The 20,245-nt window shown below is 31.6% G+C and overlaps 2 protein-coding genes and 1 pseudogene across 2 annotated transcripts; 2 read left to right on the top strand and 1 right to left on the bottom strand.

The window, feature by feature from the left end:
- The first annotated feature begins 3,220 nt into the window (after positions 1 to 3,220).
- Positions 3,221 to 5,483, top strand: LOC121211047 (manganese-dependent ADP-ribose/CDP-alcohol diphosphatase-like; annotated as a pseudogene).
- Positions 5,484 to 6,921: 1,438 nt separating this feature from the next.
- LOC107946572 (manganese-dependent ADP-ribose/CDP-alcohol diphosphatase) lies at positions 6,922 to 9,560 on the top strand. The gene is made up of 2 exons (XM_041083248.1): positions 6,922 to 7,124; positions 8,452 to 9,560. The coding sequence occupies exons 1-2, from the start codon at positions 7,115 to 7,117 to the stop codon at positions 9,441 to 9,443; spliced, it is 1,002 nt and encodes a 333-aa protein (XP_040939182.1). The 5' UTR covers positions 6,922 to 7,114; the 3' UTR covers positions 9,444 to 9,560.
- A 24-nt stretch (positions 9,561 to 9,584) lies between these two features.
- On the bottom strand, positions 9,585 to 11,381 carry LOC107946573 (uncharacterized). The gene is made up of 2 exons (XM_041083249.1): positions 10,137 to 11,381; positions 9,585 to 10,041 (listed from the first exon to the last, which is right to left on the bottom strand). Exons 1-2 carry the CDS (start codon positions 10,898 to 10,900, stop codon positions 10,014 to 10,016), a joined length of 792 nt encoding a protein of 263 aa, XP_040939183.1. The 5' UTR covers positions 10,901 to 11,381; the 3' UTR covers positions 9,585 to 10,013.
- Between the last annotated feature and the right edge of the window lie 8,864 nt (positions 11,382 to 20,245).

The raw sequence follows: 20,245 nt of genomic DNA, 5'->3' as shown, positions 1-20,245 counted from the left end.
TCAATTAATTAAAAAGGACTAAATTGAAAATAGTGCAAAATTTATTAAATTGTGATTAAATAGTTTAAGTGATTAAAAAAGAGGGATTTAAAAGGCAATTGGACCCAAATTGTACGGGCTGGATGGTTTGGCAAGAAAATCAGCAAAAAAGACAAGGAGAAACAAGGGCAAAATGAGAAATTTTGCAAATTAAACATATAAAACAAGACAAATTTGAAAAATCTAGAGATATCATCTTTTTTCTTCAGCAAAAACGCCATGGGAGGTCTGAAATCTGCTGGTTTTTCATTCATTGACATATGCAAGTTCAATTCTTACCCTTTTCTTTGAGATTTTTATGTTTTTGTGACTTTTACAATTAGGTCCAAGTGTTTAATTCATTATTTTTTGATTTTATGAACAAAATTAAAAGCTATCATTGATAAGTGTTAGCTGTTTATGATGAAAAAAATGAATTTGAAGCTTTGATTTTGTTGTTTGATGATTTTATCAAGTAATTTCAATAGAAATTGATTTTAGGACCTAATTGTGAAAAAGTTGTGAATTAAGGTTTAGTGTTAAAATTCTGATTTCCAAAGATTGTGTAATAGTTTAGAATGATGGAATAAAATTTTAATTGAGAAAAATTAGCTTAATAGATGGGCTAATTGAGCAAGGACTGAATTGTATGACCTTTGAAATTTAGAGGAAAAATGGTAATAAACATCTTGAACTAAAACAATATTGGACAGCAGAAGTAGACTAACTTTGAAAAATAACCATAGATTGTAGAAATCGAATTAGAAGATGAACAAAATATGAAATTAAAGCTTATTGAGTCTAGTTTTTCATAGAAGAAACGTTGTAAGCAATGGATTTGTAAATTATGAGATATAATGAATTTTGTGAGACAAGGTTAGAATGAATTCGGGTTCCCCTGTTTTGACTTTGGAAAATCACAAAAAATTGGAGAAAATTAATTAGAGTCTCAAATTTATATGCTTAGAATCTTTAATGAGTCTATTTTCAATAGAAATCAATGGGAACATTATCCGAGTTTTGTACTGTGATATAATTAATTTTTAGTGAAGAGAGGTTAGAACTGTTGGATAGTGAAATAGGGGAAACTTAAATGAATAAACTGTACTAATTGGCTAAACCAAAAATTCTTAAAATTGTATGGTGGAATTATATGTGAGTCTAGTTTTAGGGAAAATTTACAGATCTTAATTTTGAGCTCTGTAGCTCGAATTATAAATAATTGAGTGACTATGACTCGTGTGAACAAATTGATGTGAGCATTAATAAGTAAATTGTGAAATCGTACTTACAAGAATGTTATATACATTAAGGATGTGGAATGGAGAGGAGGAGGAGGAAAAAATATATATGAATATTCAGTTAGCATGGCTAATTTGCATGTTTTAAGCTCATGGACTAAATTGAAAAAAGTAAAACTTTAGGGGACAATTTTGTAAAAATGTCAAAAATGACTAAATTGAAGGGAAATAAATTGTTTTATTATCTAAATTAACAAAGTGAATGAAATTATCAATTTAAGATTGGGTGAAATTTGGGAAAATGGTAAATTACCAATATGCCCCTAAATCTTGGTATTTCTGCAATTTAGTCAGGTAGGTTCGGATACCCTGAATGAGCATGTAAATATGAAAATTTAAGTATTGTATCGTATTTTATATGATATTTTGAATTGAATATATGAAAAGGATGTTACATGAAACATGAAAATGAATACTAAATAATATAAATTAATTGAAATTATTCTGAAAATTTCGGTAATGCCTCGTATCCTATCCCAGATCTCAGGTACGGGTATGGGGTATTACAGTACTCGTCCCGACTCAAGTTCATTGATGGTATTTGGGGCACATGATTTTTCTTTTCATGTTTCGCACACCCCCACTTGAGACTAAAGAGGATGTTAATTGCCGCGATCACTCGCAACATGAACTTCGAGCCCCGCAGAAATGTACCCCTAGGACCACACCATCAAACCATCAATTTTAATGGTTTCTTGCAATTTAAATATTACAAAGTTTGTACTTTTTGTTATATAAATTAAATACATTACAACATTAAAACTTGGAACAACCTTTGGAATATAAATTAGGTACATTAGATTACATAAGCTCAATTCCTACCTGATCGTGACGATTGTCCAATATGGTAGTTTCACTGCAGGCATTTACTCCAATTATGACCAGCTAATCTGCATTATCCACAACGCTTACCATCGGATTTCTCCCTAATGTCTATTTTATTATGGATTCTGGATGATTCACATGCAGACGCATAAGTGTGTGATAGAATTTCTAATATTAATAATGTTGTTCATTGAGATGATGTCACAAATTAACTTAACACAAACTTAGATTTTATGACAACATTATGATAAATAAATTGTATTCATTTAGTATTCTTAATCTGATGTATTTATGTGTTTGAATTTTGTTTTACTTACAATTTTATCTACTTTTTTTTAAATATCGTACATATTCTATTTGTTATTATTAATTATATTTAATTCTTTATTTTATGTTAATCTTAAACATACATCTGTGTCCTCAATATGGGATTTCACACACATATGCCTATGATAAAGTTTTTAGTTTCTCATAACATTTGTAGAAAATAGTAAAATAATTTAAGGTGTGCTTGGCGGGATAAAAAATAAAAGGACGGGAGGAGAGAACAAAAAAGTAAAAAGTAAAAAGAAAATAAATTTTAAGTGTGCTTGGTTGCCAAGAAAAGTGAGAGGAAAGAAAAATAGAAAGTGATCATTTTCATCCGAATGAATATAAAATAATCCTTTTAAATTGGAAAGATGAGAGGAGACAAAATGAAAAAGAAACTTATATTAGTTCAATATTATGTAATTTTCAAATGTTTTATTTTATTTATTTTCATTTATATAACCCTATCAAGCAATATAAAAGGAAAAATTGCTTTTTCTTTCTATTTTCCATCTTTCCCGCCAAACATATCTATTGAAAGAAAATTATTTTTTCATCTTTCCTATCAAACATACTTATGGGAAAAAAAATTATGTTGATATAAAAAACAATGGAGACTTTAATTAAAATGGTAAAATTAATATGTTTGTATCTGATTTAAATACGTGTGTATTTTAAAATTTTATATAAAAATATAAAAAAGAAATGACCACTCTCATAGTAGCATCTCTTACTTTGTTTAAAAATTGATTTTTTGGTAATTTCACGACTATGTTGGAACTTAGTTGAAGGATGATACCAATTCAATTAATCGGATTGTCTGAATATTTCATGTCGAGCTCATAAATAATGTTGACCCCGGAAGGAAAGCTTTCGCCAATATCCAACGCCACCTCTCTGTTCACCATTTGCAGTCACGATCTGTGCAACAACCCACATCTTTTGGAGGTTTCGTTTCTCCATACAAATCAACACAGTGAAAGCAGGTTATTCTATACACTCTCTTTTCACTTTTTCTTGCATAAATATGGTTTAATTTTCTCTGTTGAAAACCAACATGTATATATATTTACATATCATAGCTTATGTATGCTTCGGATGTTTTAAAATTATATAGCTTAATTTCCCTTTGTGAACCCAACAGGTTCATGGTTAAGAAGCAGAGAGAAAGAGGAATGTGTTGAGTCTTGACATTTATTAAACTTATCTCGATCTGTCTTGCATCTGGGGTTTTCCTTGCAGTTTTGATCCGGGATTTTCACGTTTAATTTACTCAATGGGGTTATCGATTTTTTAAGGGAAAGTCAAAGTACTTTGGATGAATCTCGTTGCTTTGTCTTTTAGCATTTGCTTTGAGAATCTGCCCTCTATTCATCCACCAGCTGACTAAATTATTAATATTTTTTTCATTTTCTCTATAGTATTCGTGATTATGCATGCACATCTAAGGGGAAGTTAGCTGGAGAATATGTTAGACTGGGATTTTTTTCCCTGAAGTATCCGTATCCTATAGATTTGAATAAGGGTACAAGAATATTTTGACACTCATGTCGAGCTCATAAGGCTGACCCGAATCGTGGTATAGTAGTTTGGAGTTGAGGTTGGGTATTGGAATAAATTGTAAGTATCCCTTAGTTCAGAATGATTTGTTCATGATGTGGTCTAGGAGAATAGAGTAGTCTCTTCAGATGCTCTTTACTGTATTCTTCATGTCATTGGTGGCGAATCATAGTTCTAAATTAGTTTGCAGTTTGTATAATTTAGAATCCTAAAGGTTGGACTTGAGAATCGATTTAGAAATTTTCTCAACTGTAAATTTCTTAAAAGTTCCTTACGTTTGGCATTGTCTATTTTTGATGTTTTGTTGTGCACTTATGCGCTCACATAAGCCTAGTTTTATTGAATGAGTAGATTAATTAGTCTCCAAAACTTCTCCTCCATTTGTGACCAAAAGCCTTTTAGTTAAAGCCTCTGTTTTTTTTTGGTGATGAAAAACCTGAAATGCAGGAGTAATGGTGAATATATGCAATGAGATTTCGATTTCTCAGATGGCTAAATTGTGCAATACTGCTTCATTTAGGTTGAATGCATTTATTTCCTATTTACGTTGTTCTAACTTTTCAGTAATGGGCTGATAGCTGTTAATTACATGACATTCTCTGCTTCACTTGGTACCTATCCTGTGATAATTCATTTCTGGCAACTTTTATTTTTCGTTGTCCAAGGAATCCATTTCATTGCTAATTTCTTTCTCGATTCGGCCTTTTAAAGTTAATCATTGAGTTGACAAAATAATAGGTGTAAGGAGTGATGTCTGCATGGACTTAGGAAACGGTTTAGCAAACGGGCAAGGCAAGCGTCCTCTATTTTCCTTTGGTGTTATTTCTGATGTTCAGTATGCGGATATCCCTGACGGTCACACATCCCTTGGTGTTCCTCGGTATTACAGACATAGTATTCTTGTTTTGGAAAGGGCAGTGAAGAACTGGAACGACCACAAGAATCTTAACTTTGTGATTAATTTCGGAGATATTATTGATGGGAAGTGTCCCAAGGATCAATCTCTAAATGCTGTGAAGAAAGTAGCCAGTGAGTTTGAAAATTTTCATAGTCCCGTGTATCACATGATTGGAAATCATTGTCTTTACAATCTCCCACGGGATAAGTTATTCCTTTATTGAAGATCCCGAATCATGGTGATGGTCGCGCTCACGCATACTATGACTTTTCACCAACACCGGGATACAGATTTGTTGTATTGGATGGATATGGTATTAGTGCAATTGGATGGCCTCAAGACCATCCGAATAGATTGGAGGCCTTGAAAATCCTGAGTGAAAAAACCCGAATTCAGATAAACACAGCCCAGAGGGATTGAAGGGTGTCGATAGAAGGTTCGTTAAACAGAGTGCTCAATGCTTGTTGACACAGATCGAGTGAAAAGCACCGATTTTTGTTTCGATTTCTAGACAAATATTTATAAAACATCAATTCATTAATAAAAGATTTATAATATGGTATATTTACCAATTTAAATTTCTTTTTATTCATAATCTAAATAAAATTTTATTTTAATTTAGTAAATATTACATAATTTTTTTATTAGTTTCAAGCCTTACCTATTATTATTTATGGTATGTTATTTATAAATGTACTCATGCATTCTACATACATGGTTTCCACACATATAAGTGTGTGATAGAATTTTTAATATTAATAATTTTGTTGATTGAGATTGTAGCACAAATTAACTCGACACAAATTTAAAATTAATGATAACATTATGATCAATAAATAATATTCATTTAGCATTTTTAATTTAATGCATTTATGTATTTAAATTTTATTTTACTTACAATTTAATCTAATTTTTTTATTTTAATATCGTACCTATTACATATGCTATTATTAATTAGTTTTAAAGCATAGATTTCATTATCTATTATATTTTATTTTTAAACATAAATTTTTCCTAAATATATATGCCCATGATAAAGTTCCTAGTTACTCTTAACATTTGTAGAAAATAAATAAAATAATTTTGGGTGTGCTTGGTTAAATAGAAAAATATAGCGAATAGAGAAGAGAATGGAAAAATAGAAAGAAAATAAATTTTCAGTGTGCTTGGTTTTAGAAAAAATTAGAAGAGATGATATTTTTTATACTGATGTATAAAAATTAATCATTTCAAATTGAAAAAATGAGAGAGATGCATGTTAATTTAAATTATATATTTGTTAAATATTTTATTTTCTCTTTTTTTTTAACTCTACTAAGCAATGGAAGGAAATAAAATTACTTTTTCTTTCTATTTTTTCTACCAAACATTCTTATGGAAAGAATATTTTTGTTGACATAAAAACAATCAAGGCTTTAATTTAAATGGTAAAATTGATATGTTGAAAACCGTGTTGTATTAGTTCAAATCCAATATTATGTGTATTTTAAAATTTCATATAAAAAGACATGAACAGTCTTATAGTAGCATATCTTATTTTGTTTTAAAATTGACTTTTTGGTAATTTAACAACTATGTGGTTAATAGGTGATACCAATCCAGCCAATCACATAAATAATAATTTAAATCAATATTTTTAGAATCGAATTTGTGGTTAAACAAGTTAGACAATCAATTTCCAATTCGACTGATTTGAGCAATTCTTGACCTCTTATCGGCATATACTTCAACCAATTCTTTATTCAACCAATTTGATTGATGGGTCTAATTAAAGACAACATTAATATACATACTCAAATTTTTTCAAATTTTAAAATAACCAAAGAAAAAGAATCCAACTATCTATATATTTATACAATTGCCTAAGAGATAGGTTAAGTTGTGGGATTCCAATTAAATTGTATCATTGACTAAAAATTATTGTTTTTATAAAATAATTTTACAAGTATAATTTTATATATAAAATCTTAAAAAACACGTAAAAATATGGAATTTCTAGCACAAAATGTTATAACGTTCATTAACCTAACTTTATTATTTCTAGTTAACATTATTTATTTCAAAGCAGAAAAAAGAAGTTGACCCCCGGAAGGAAAGCTTTCGCCAATATCCAACGCCACCTCTCTGTTCACCATTTTCAGTCACAATCTGTGCAACAACCCACATCTTTTGGAGGTTTCGTTTCTCCATACAAATCAACACAATGGAAGCAGGTTATTCTTTACACTCTCTTTTCACTTTTTCTTGCATAAATATGGTTTGATTTTCTCTGTTGAAAACCAACATATATATATATATATACATATCACAGCTTTGTTTGAGGATTAGTTTTCCGTTATGTATGCTTCAGATATTTTTATATCATACAGCTTAATTTCCTTTTTCATGATTAAGAAGCAGAGAGAGAGAGGAACGTGTTGAGTGTTGAAACTTATTAAGCTTATCTCGATCTGTCTCGCATCTGGGGTTTTCCTTGCAGTTTTGATCTGGGATTTTCACGTTTAATTTAAACGGTTGTCGATTTTTTAAGGGAAAGTCGAAGTACTTTGGATGAACCGCGTTGCTTTGTCTTTTAACATTTACTCTGAGAATCTGCCCTCAATTCATCCACCAACTGACTAAATTATTAGGATTTTTTTCATTTTCTCAATAGTATTCGTGATTACGTGAGGAGAACTTAGCTGGAGAATATGTTAGACTGGGATTTTTTTCCCTGAAGTATCCGTATCCTATAGATTTGAATAAGGGTACAAGAATATTTTTATACTCATGTCGAACTCATAACGCTGACCCGAATAGTGCTATAGTAGTTTGGAGTTGAGGATGGATATTGGAATAAATTGTAAGTATCCTCTTAGTTCAGAATGATTGTTCATGATGTGGTCTAGGAGGATAGAGTAGTCTCTTCAAATGCTCTTAAGTCTTCATGTCATTGATGGCGAATTATATTTCTAAAATAGTGTGCAGTTTGTATAATTTAGAATCCTAAAGGTTGGACTTGAGAATCGATTTAGAAATTTTCTCAACTGTAAATTTCTTAAAAGTTCCTTACGTTTGGCATTGTCTATTTTTGATGTTTTGTTGTGCACTTATGCGCTCACATAAGCCTAGTTTTATTGAATGAGTAGATTAATTAGTCTCCAAAACTTCTCCTCCATTTGTGACCAAAAGCCTTTTAGTTGAAGCCTTCTTTTTTTCGATTTATCGGACTTTCTGCAACGATCAACATGATGAGAAACCTGAAAGGCAGGAGTAATGGTGAATATATGCTATGGGATTTTGATTTCTCAGATGGCTAAATTGTGCAATACTGCTTCATTTAGGTTGAATGCATTTGTTTCTATTTACGTTGCTCTAACTTTTCAGTAATGGGCTGATAGCTGTTAATTACATGACATTCTATGCTTCACTTGGTACCTATCCTGTGATAATTCATTTCTGACAACTTTTATTTTTCGTTTTCCAAGGAATCCATTTCATTACTAATTTCTTTCTTGATTCGGCCTTTTAAAGTTAATCATTGAGTTGGTAATATAATAGGTGTAAGGAGTGATTTCTGCAAGGACTTAGGAAACCGTTTAGCAAACGGGCAAGGCAATTATCCTCTATTTTCCTTTGGTGTTATTTCTGATGTTCAGTATGCGGATGTCCCTGATGGTCACTCATTCCTTGGTGTTCCTCGGTATTATAGACATAGTATTCTTGTTTTGCAAAGGGCAGTGAAGAACTGGAACGACCACAAGAATCTTAACTTTGTGATTAATTTCGGAGATATTATTGATGGGAAGTGTCCCAAGGATCAATCTCTAAATGCTGTGAAGAAAGTAGTCAGTGAGCTTGAAAATTTTCATGGTCCCGTGTATCACATGATTGGAAATCACTGTCTTTACAATCTCCCACGGGATAAGTTGCTTCCTTTATTGAATATCCCGAATCATGGTGATGATTGCACTCACGCATACTATGACTTTTCACCAACACTGGGATACAGATTTGTTGTATTGGATGGATATGATATTAGTGCAATTGGATGGCCTCATGACCATCCGAATAGACTGGAGGCCTTGAAAATCCTGAGTGAAAAAAACCCGAATTCAGATAAAAACAGCCCAGAGGGACTGAAGGGTGTTGATAGAAGGTTCGTTATGTTCAATGGAGCAGTCGGAAATAAGCAAATGGAATGGCTGGATAATGTACTTAAGGATGCAACAAATATGAAACAGAAAGTGATAATATGTTGTCATGTGCCATTAGATCCAGGTGCAACAAGCAAAACAACACTTTTATGGAACTACGACCAAGTAATGGACCTGATTCACCAGTACGATTGTGTGAAGGTTTGCCTCAGCGGACACAATCATCAAGGAGGATATTCAGTTGATTCTCGTGGAGTTCATCACAGGGTGCTTGATGCTGCTTTAGAGTGTCCTCCTGGGACCAATGCGTTCGGGTATATAGACGTTTATGACAACATGTTGTCGCTTGTTGGCACAGATCGAATGAAAAGCACCGATTTTTGTTTCGATTTCTAGACAAATATTTCTAAAAGATCAATTCTTTCATCAAAGATGATGGAGTGTATATTACTGTAATTTTCATCGACTGAAGTTAATCCATTTACAATAATAGAGCAAAGTGGAGATTTTCAAGTCATTGAGGGTAAACAAACAATGAAAGGGGAAAGCAAGTTGTATCCATGTGCAGTGCATAATCACAGATAAGCCTTGCAGTTTAATGATTTTATTATAAATTTATCGTCATTATATATATGAGCTTGCGCACTTATCTAGAACAGATCAAGAAAGAAGAAATAAAAGAAAGAATTTCATAAAACAGCTAGATGTGGGAATTATTGGAGCATGTATATGAATGTGATACAATGTGCGTTGCTTTGTCCAATTCTGAGCCACTTGTTTGAATCCCAGCTGTGATTTCCATTTTCTGCTCAATAATGGAGTCAATATCCCTTCACCACACCATGATGTCCCATAACACGAAAGATTGAAGCCCCATTTTGGTTCACAATCTTATGGTATTGATGGTGATGTCATTCAATCTTCCAGGCATAAAGGAACAAGCAAAATTCTGATGAGCCACCATGGTTAAGCCCTTCTAATGAACCACTGCTCCCTGTTTGAGATGACAGTGATGATGATGATGATGATAATGGTGTGGACGATGATGATGTTGATGATGAAACAGGCTTGAATATAAACAAGGCATACCTTAACCCAGGGCTAAAAAGCCAATCATGAACATCCCAGTAAACTTGTAATCTTCTTTTGTTAACATTAATGGATTCATTCCCTCTGAATTTCCATTGGAGATGCTTGACATGAAGGGCCAAATTCCCATCAATTCTGATCTCCATTTCAGGCTCAACACCAACCACCCCACCTAAAGAATCCACATTTTTATTCTTACACTCAATTGAAACCTCATGAAACCCACCTTTTTCATGAAATTTAACTCTTGTTGAGAACCTCTTCTTGCCAAATATATGCTCTTTTCTTGAAACCAAAATGGGATCAATAAGTGCAGGCCTGCAGCCAGTTTTCCTATAAGCTTCTTTCTTTAGATCCCCAACGAGTAAAACAACTTCTTTATCGCAAACAACAGCAACATAGTACTCGGAGATGGGATCGGTTTCGCCATTGAATTTAGCAGCCTTGAGGTCCCAAAACACATCAACAGGTTTACCATCGATCACAAAACGTTTGGATCCTTGCTTTCTCCAAAAACACCATGGCTTAAGCTCGACTTTACACCCATACTGACTCTCTCCCCGGGGTCCTTCAACTGATACCGAGAGACCATGGAGCAATAGGTTCTTGTACCAAGTGATAGTTACTAAACGACACTGGTCGGCAATCTTTGTTCTGAAAACAGACATGAAAACACTCTGGCCGGACCTGGTTACTGCTGTGGGATCATCAGCAGGCTTCTCACCCGATGAAAAACAAGCAGGAATGCCAATGGTGTCTTGCATGGTTTCCTTAGGGAATTTGATCCAAGCTCAATCAATGAAGCTTTTTAGAAATGGTGGGTTGAAGTGGGAACCCAAATTAGAACAAAGGAGAAGAGGAATAACAAAGAGTTGGAAAAAAAACATAAGTGAGTGGGAGAGACAGATCTTGGTCACAAGATGTATGAGTGTGAAACAGAAGCTGCCAGAGGTGATATTGGCTGCATTAATGGAGATTAAAGAAAAAAAAAATTACAAACTGGCAAATAGATGGCAGTGAGTGAAGAACAAACCCTGTTGTTTATTAGTATATATTCCAGTGATCAACTTTCTCTTACCTGGATCTTTAATTTTAATTATTTGTTTTCTTTCCTTTGTTTGCTTTTTACTACTACTTTATTCTGTTTTTTTAGGACAACTTTATTGAATACTAGGTGGGTTCACTCCAATTTGTTGTTTTACGGATTTAGGGTAAGTAGTTGGCTTTTCTCCAACCTGGATGATGAAACAAATAAATTTGATAAATGTTTATTCCCTTCCATTGCCATCCTTGCTTTAACCACAGACAAACACATTTGGTATTTTTATCTGGAATTTTTCTCAAATATTTAAATAAGAAGATAATACGCTTTAGCGTATTCAAACTCATATCTTCTTATATCAACAACAATACAATGTCAATCAAACTAAGATTTAATCAGCATAATTTAGAGATTATTGGATAGACTTTTTATTAGATTTTAATGCTTATTTAAATCCTATCATTTTTTTTGAAACTCATATTATTTAACATTATAATATTGAAAATGAGATGAATTTCGTGTTAAATCAAAATTAAAAAAAAAATTGGTATCGAGATTATTTAAATATGTTGATAATTTCTCTATACAAATTATTTATTATTAAAGGGATAATATTTAATACAATGTTATTATATTTTATTTATTGCAAAAAGATATTAAAATATTTTAATTCCGATTATCATCTTTTTTTTTTTATAATCCGAAAAACGTCACCTATATAATTCTATTAATAAAATCTAAATATACAAAATAAATTTATGTTGATTCTTCCTAAACAAATCACAGCAGTTTTTGTAAATTAACATCAATAAAAATTTTCTAGCGAAAATATACTCTCGCATCTGTTTATAACCTTTAAAAAAAAAAACCTGCCTTCGACAGCAGTGGTTAGTTAAAAAGGAGAAGAGGTCAAAATTAAAAAGATATGGTTTTTCAAGGTGGGTGTTTCGCCATCTTTATCGTTTGTTAAAAAAGAGATTAAAACTCATAAGTATGGCAAAAGATAGATTTGGTTATTCAAGGGGTGTTTACCAAAGCTTTTGCAAACACAGGCTTCATATATAACCGGTTGCAATAAGATTGGGTGTGAATGGTTACTGCCTAGTCACGATCTCGAACAACCTCTGATTTCAGCTATCACTCCATTGCAAGTTATAAAAAGAGTTACATCCAATAATTTTAGCCAATCAATATTATATTTTTTCTTTTGTACAAACCAATAGAAAAGTTAGGGCCATGAAGAGCTAATAAACGTGCTACATTATTTGGTTTCTCAAAATAAATGGTTTTTGTCCATTGGTCCGTGGATAAATTGGAGGAAATGTCCTTACTAATAAGCAAAGTTTTGTCGGTTAGGGTGCTTCGAGTCAAGTATAAGTTTTTTGAAGACTGTCCTGAGGATATTTCAAGTAGTAAATGTTTTGAAGACTATCCTTATTAAATTCTAGACAGATATTTGGTTAGCGGAGATGAGTTCTCTTATTAATTATTGTCTGACTCCTTCTCTTATTGATAAATCTATCACCTTTCGAGAGGTAGTGACTATGGAGGGTAACTGGAATTGGGATTATATGCGGTGTTTTTTAAATAATGATATTCCTTACTTATATTGCGGGTACATTGGCTCCGACTTCCCCTAGTAGGTCCTGATGTTATTATTTCAAATTGGGCCACTAATGATAATTTTACTGTCAAAGAAGCTTATGGTATTCTAATGAAAAGCACCCTAAACCCACCAGAGGTTAAATGGAAGCTTGATTGGGTAGGAGAATCTTATTAATTATTGTCTGCCTCCTTATTAATTATTATTTTAAATTGGGCTACTAATGGTAATTTTTGCTGCTGCCATTTGGTTAGTATTTAAGGGTCATCTTTTTATTAATGCGTAACGTTGTAGGAGAGGTTTATCAAAGGACCCTTTGTGTAAGCTTTGTGGGAGTGTTGAAGAATCTTGTATTCATGTATTACGGGACTATTGTAAGGTAAAAGAAATGTAGGAGCAGATCATCCGCTCGAGGCTATCGTCTCGATTTTTCTCTTATTCGTTGGAGGATTGGCTTTCTACTAATTTGAGGAATGAACTTGATTTAGTCTTTCAAGATGTGGATTGGCCATCTTTATTTAGTATTGTTTGCCGAAGGATTTGGAAACAAAGGAATTTTTGTTTGTTCCAAGATGCTCTTTTTAACATAATCAATGTGATTCATTCCTCGTGATGTTGGGCTAGATCCATTAAGCAGAAGCATGTCAATTTAAGTTGGGGTATTATGAATTAGATTAGGGATCAAAGGTGGGTTTCACCGCCTACTAGTTCTTTTAAACTAAATGTAGATGCGCTTGTAATCCGAATTTGAAACTTGCCTGTTTAGCAGTATTGGCACATGATGAGATGTAGTGTAGAGCAAACTGAGCTTTGAGCTATGTATGATGGTCTCCAATTAGTATGGGAGGCTAATTGGGAAAATGTTATTGTTGATACTTGATTGTGCTCTAACTATCAAAGGTATCCATGGTGATATCAAAGGGAATTAAAAAAAAGATTTGGAGATGTGAATCCAAGAACTATGCATATGCAAGTGGAGAGTGGTCATGGAGAAAATGCCAAAAGAGGTGAATTGTGTCTCTGATATTTTGGCTGACCTGATGAAAGATTTTTCTATTGGTGCTCGAATTTTCATGTTGCTCCTTCATTGATTGATGATTAGATATGTTTAGACAAACATTTTCTATTATCCAACCCTGCTTCTACTATTAGTTTGTAATTGATTTTCTTTTTATTTTGTTACCCAAAAAAAATTTGGAGGAGATGCTTGATGTTGTTAAGTATTAGTTGAAGTTTCCATCTCACTTCGATATACTTGCATATGATATTCAACCATTTTTTTCATATTTTGAAGAACCTACAAGAAGAAATATTATGATTTTTTAGAGTAATAAAAATAGAACCGAAAATGAAGTCTAACCTAGATTTTGTTAGTAAATTTGAAGCTTTAAATGGATAAAGACTGAGAGCCTTTATGGTATTGACAATGACATCTCCACCAATCATGTTATTTCACCTGCAATAGGTAATGTAAAGAGAGAGAAGAGAGTCTAGCAGGAAAGAGGACTTTCAATAGTCTCAAATGTTTGAATTCTTAACTGTCAAGGGGGAAGAAGTTCATTATAGAATCATAAAGATTTTGAATTCTTATGATTGCCATTGAAGAAACTAGGATGATAAAGAAGAAATACGGATTCCAATGATTGGAGAGCAAGAGGAGAACCAAACTAGATAGCTCGAGCAAAACTATATTCAAGGAATAGGTACTTAATGGATTCCCTACTATTTTTGCAAAAGGGAAAGTTATTATCATTGTTAGGGGTTAAAGGAGTTTTAGTTTTCCTAGATTAGTCCATGCTTTGTGCGAAGGTGAAACCACATGGGTGATTACGTCATACTGATATAGAAGGGCATAGGTACTCTTCACGGGGAAATGTCCATTAAAATCAAATTTCCAAACAATTGTCTTCTCCTCTCTGAATCGAGAAGGTCCCACTAAGGAAGTCAGATGTAAAAGCCCGTTTTTCAGTGGTGTCGGAAATAGTGGTTTCGAAGCCACCAAATCTGACGAGCAAGTTCACAAATATTATTATTTAATATTTACAAATCAAATGTGATTTTTAAAAAGGTCTTTGATTTGATAATTTATGTTATATAAGAGATTTATTAAGTTTAAGTGGTTTTAGAAAATAAGGTATCGGGACCTTATTTTTATAAACTAAGCTGTAAATATTTTTATAAATATTTACGGAGTGTCATTAAGGTGGTATTAAAGTTTCGTTGAAAAATTTTAACGTTTCGATAGTTAATTAATTAAAAAGGACCAAATTGAAAGAAAAAAGTACATTTTCGGGACCCCGTTCCCGTAAATCGGACTCGTAAATATTTATTAATATTTATGAAGCTAGTTGTGTAGTTAATTAGATTTCGGTTAAGTGAATTTGTATAAATTAAAAGTAATTAGGTATAAGGACTAAATTGTATATAAGATAAAAGTTGAATTATAAATTAAAGAATAATTAAAGGGACTAAAGAACTAATTTTACCATTGTTTCTTTAAGTGGGACTAACATTATATATAATAATAATAAAACAAATAAGTATTAAAAGAAAAAGAAATAAAGAAAGATAAGGCCAAACCAAAATTAGAAAGAAAAGAAAGAAAGAAAAAGAGAAAGAAAGAAAGAAGCAGACTCACGGCCTAATGGCTTCAAAAATTTCTAAGTTTAATTGGTTAGTTAATTTAGTCATTTTTCTTGTAATTTGTATGTTTTTAGAATCCTGGTATTAAGTATTACCTGATTCATGTCGAAATTTTAACAATTGTTAAGTTTTCAAGTGTTGTTAATGTTGAATAATTTTAGTATTAGGGATTAAATTGATAGATTTTTAAGCTAGAAGAGAAAAAGGATTAAATTGTAGAATAAATTGTAAATTTTGAATAATAGAGACTAAATTGTGAAAAATTAAAAATTTAGGGGTTTAAGTGAAAATAGGGAGTTAAATTTAGTTTAAAGTGGAATTTGTATAAAAATAGAGAATTAAATGTGAAGAATAAAAATTATTATTGGTTTTGGGACTAAATTGAAATTTAGGTAAATATTGAGTAAAAATTGAAATATTCAATATGAAATTGAATTGTGTTATATTGATAAATTTTAACTATTTTAATTCCGTAATTAACGTTGTACCAGGATCCTCAACTAAAAAGGGGAAAGATAAAGTCGACGTCGAATAGCTCTGAATTCCTAGTTTGTATTTCTATAATCCGAATTTAGTTGTTTATTGTTGTAATTCAATTTAATACATATGATAAGTGTTGAGGTGAGTATTTGACATTTTGATAGTTGAGTGAAATGAATATATGTGTTAATGTAAAAGTTGGATGTTGATTGTTATAGATTGAATTGAATTCATGTGTATATACGATTATATGAAAACTTAATATTGAATATTGGTTGCATATGAAATGTGAAATTAAACCTTAATAACTGTACCGGGATGAGTCAGATATAAATAGCATGCCATAGGATAGAAAGAGTTCAGGGATTTTGTAACACCTTCTAACTCTATCCCGTAGCCGGAACAGGATTACGGGGTATTACCAGTCACTACAGTTCGATTACAGTTAATAGAGAAAAAAATATAATTCAGTTTATAAAAAAATCTTATTGTCTCTTAATGGGCTCTCGAGACTTATAATGTATGTTATAACCAAACCGAGACTCAATTGGTAACTTATAAATTTTTTTTATACAAATCGTAAAATTTCCTTTAATGAACAGTATCACACACCCGTGTGGCCTAAGAGACATGCCTGTGTCTCCATGACACGCTTTTGTTGTCACCCCATGTGACTCACATGGCTTGGACATGCCCGTGTCCTTTATCCGTGTACAACACTGACTTATTACTCATGAATAAACTAACTTCACACGGCCAAGTCACACGCCCGTATACTCATCCCGTGTGGTATTCTGTTTTACAAAATTTAGGTGCAAAGGACACACAGCCTATCAACATGCCTGTGTGCAAGCCGTGTGTCGCACACGGTCTAATCACACGCCCGTGGGACAGGCCGTGTGGACTCAAAATGAACCTTATAGTTCAAGTTTACCAGCCCTGCAAACCTTAAATAACAAGCAATTTAAAATAAAAATATTCAACCAGTCCAAAACATAATTAAACATATCTAATACACGCTAAAACTACTAGTACAACAATCTATCATATATATTTTATTTTTAAGAACCATTCAAATTAGATCAAAATGTACTATATTATTTCATACACTTTACATTATGATCCAACAATCAGCATTCTTTACTAATATCCCTTATATATAAAAAATAACATCAAAACAACTTAGGTACATGCCATTCTTTAGGATAGAAAATTTCACCAAGTATTTGAGTTCGGGAATTGGCTTGAATGTTGAGATTTTAGTCACTTTGTACTTAACCTACGCATGAAAGCAAACTGTACGCTGAGTATACTCAGTGGTATTTCTATAAACCAATACTTAATATGCAATTTAAACATAACTGTAAATTCTAACAATAAGAAATTCATAAAATTTTCATTCAATTATCCTTATATCATTGTAACATGTATCAATAAAATCATATTCAGTAAGAAAATACAGTTTCAATCAGTATCTTTCAGTGTTTAGTACAGTAGTTTACCTTTATTAACATAACCTGGACCTGAACGGATACGCGGATCCAACCCACACACCGGGATATTATACAGTGTTTCATCGACCGAAGCCGAAATACATTGTAACAGTAACAGTAACGGTAGCAATAGTGTTACACAGAGTACCTCATCGGTACGAATCTGGAACAGTAACAGTAATTGACACTCATAGTGCCTTATCGACACAAAGTCGGAATATCCTAACACTTCCAATCCTATGGCATGCCAATTATATTCGACTAGCCCGACACTGTTTATAGGGTTTTCATTTCACTTTCAATTTTTCATATAACAGCTATTGCATTTCAAATATAACAATACTTATCTTTAATTTACTTGCCATAACATAATAAAGTAATACATACAACACTTAATTTAAAAGCTTAGTTTATAAAAATATAAACCGTAATTCTCGAGTTTATTTGTTATCTTCGTTCACTTTCTCTTTTCCCTTCTTCGATGGCGTTTTTGGTGCTACGTTAGCTACGGAAAAATTAACATTTAAGATCATCAATACATATCATTTAATAACATATTCTTTTATTTTCCATGTAACTTTTACATAAATTCCAATTTAGTCCTTCCACCATAGCCATTCTTTCTCTTCAAATAAATCTCATATTTTCATTTAATACATACTTTAAACAAGTTTCAACTCTTAATATTCAATATAAAACATCAATTATACAATTTAAACAATTTAGTCCCTACTATAACAAAGCTTATCTCTCTTTACAATTCAATCATTCTCTCACTTCTAACTTGAATTCTATCACTTTATTTCATAATTCATTCAATTGTTCAAATTAATCAACATCTAAAATTTCAATTTCTAATTTTCAACATAATTCATGTAGATTTATGCTTCTAAGATTCCATAAACACTAAAATTACAAGAAAAGAGACTAAAATGACTTACCAATCAAACTTTAAACCCTAAGCCTTCAATTTTCTCTTTTCATTTCTTTCTTTCTATTTTCGTTTGGCCTTCTCTGTTCCTTTTCTTTGTTTTGTTTCTTTTATTTCTTTATTTACTTTAATACATTTTAATAATAATATAATATAATATAATATAATATAATATAATATAATATAATATAATATAATATAATATAATATAATTTACTTATAATATAAGTAAATTCTTAATAATTATATACATTTATGATTAAAATTAATTCCACATGTATTTCATTATTACCATACACTTGTCACCTATGGTTTAATTACTAATTTAGTCCCTTGACCTTTCTTTAGTCTATAATTAGACTTTTACTCTTTATGCAATCTAGTCCTTTCTCCTATTTATTCTTAATTCAAGCTAATTCACTAAATTAAACCCTAATTAATCACTTAACTATCATTCATAAATATTTCTAATAAATATTTACGAATTTGGGTTTACAAAAACATGGACTTAAACCTTCAATTTTTGATACCCGTAATTGTGGTTCGTTACAGATTTCTTCAACCTCGAGTCGATGAGGCACTGGGTGCTAATTTACTTTGGTTTAACCGATGAGACACTAGGTGTCAATTTATATAGCGCTGGCCGCGGTTAATACTTCAGATTTATCCGATGAGGCATTGGGTGCCAAACTGGTGTGTTGGTTGAATCTGTGTATCCGTCCGAGTCCAAGTCATGTTAATAGGGGTAATTAAATAAAATGGTACTATGATTGATATTGTATGTGAATTGAAAATGGGATAGTAATTTGAAACATGAAAATGAGATACATGGGTTATGTACTCATGAATTGGATATGGAATGGATAATGTTATTGTTTAAATGATATGTGGATCAAATTGTGAAAAGCTGTTATATAGCAAATGATGAGAATTAAGGTTGATATAAAATGATGTATTCATGAGTTGATTATTAAATGGCTAATGCCATTGTAATAAATGTGATTTGATATGTGAATAACTATTTATATATCAATTGTGTGAATTGGGACATTATTTAACAAATTAAATATAATAACATATGATAGTCATGATATTAGACATTAATATGTGCTTAAAATTCAATTGTGCAAATTATATCATCTTGTTTTTAAATATTCGAATTATAGAAATACCACTGAGTTTTATTTAGTATATGATTTTGTTTTTTCGTGCGCAGGTTAGATACTTCACTTTTGATTGCCAATTAAGCATCCAACAACGATCTCGAACTCAAATGTGGTGATGTTTACCTTTTGTGTCGGCCTGTATCTAGGGTTCTAAATAATAGTTATTTTGTCGATTGATTGTAAATGAGGTTATAAGCTTAATGCTGGTTAGTATATATATAAACATGTGTTTGTTTTTGAAGCCATATTATGGCATAATAAATTGAACCAAATTTAGATATGTGCATGTGAATTTAAGTTAGTGTTTAAGTGCTTATAAATTAGGCAAAATGGATTGAATTTGGTATGTTTATAATTTGGATTTGAATGATGCTTTGATGATATGTTTTGATGATATAAATGTAGTACCAATGAGGGTACATTGGTTAGGTGTAACACTCCTTACCTGTATTCGTCGCCGGAATAGGGTAGAAGGTATTACCGGAGTTTACCGAATTAATTTTCCATTAATACGAGTTAAATACTATTCATTTACTAAAACATGTCATGACGTCCTTTAGATGGGCCTCCAAAGCCCAAAACATACTTCGAGACCAAACCAGAATTAAATCGAAACCATAGGGAATTTTTCGCAAAATCCCAAAGTTTTTTTTTCTCAATATAACCCCTTTATAAATATCTAACCTTCCCTGCAAATTTTAAAACCGAGACCAATCCAACCAACCAATTCATTTCAATCAATTTGATACCA

Source organism: Gossypium hirsutum, chromosome A12, assembly GCF_007990345.1.
Source record: "Gossypium hirsutum isolate 1008001.06 chromosome A12, Gossypium_hirsutum_v2.1, whole genome shotgun sequence".
NCBI lineage: Eukaryota > Viridiplantae > Streptophyta > Magnoliopsida > Malvales > Malvaceae > Gossypium > Gossypium hirsutum.
This window is presented reverse-complemented; position numbering and strand designations above follow the sequence as displayed.

Excerpts from the sequence above, each read along its gene's own strand:
- LOC107946573 (XM_041083249.1), bottom strand. The coding sequence starts at position 10,900 with ATGCAAGACACCATTGGCATTCCTGCTTGTTTTTCATCGGGTGAGAAG. Across the intron at positions 10,042-10,136 it reads CTTTTTAGCCCTGGGTTAAG|GGAGCAGTGGTTCATTAGAA; the intron begins GTATGCCTTGTT and ends CATCTCAAACAG.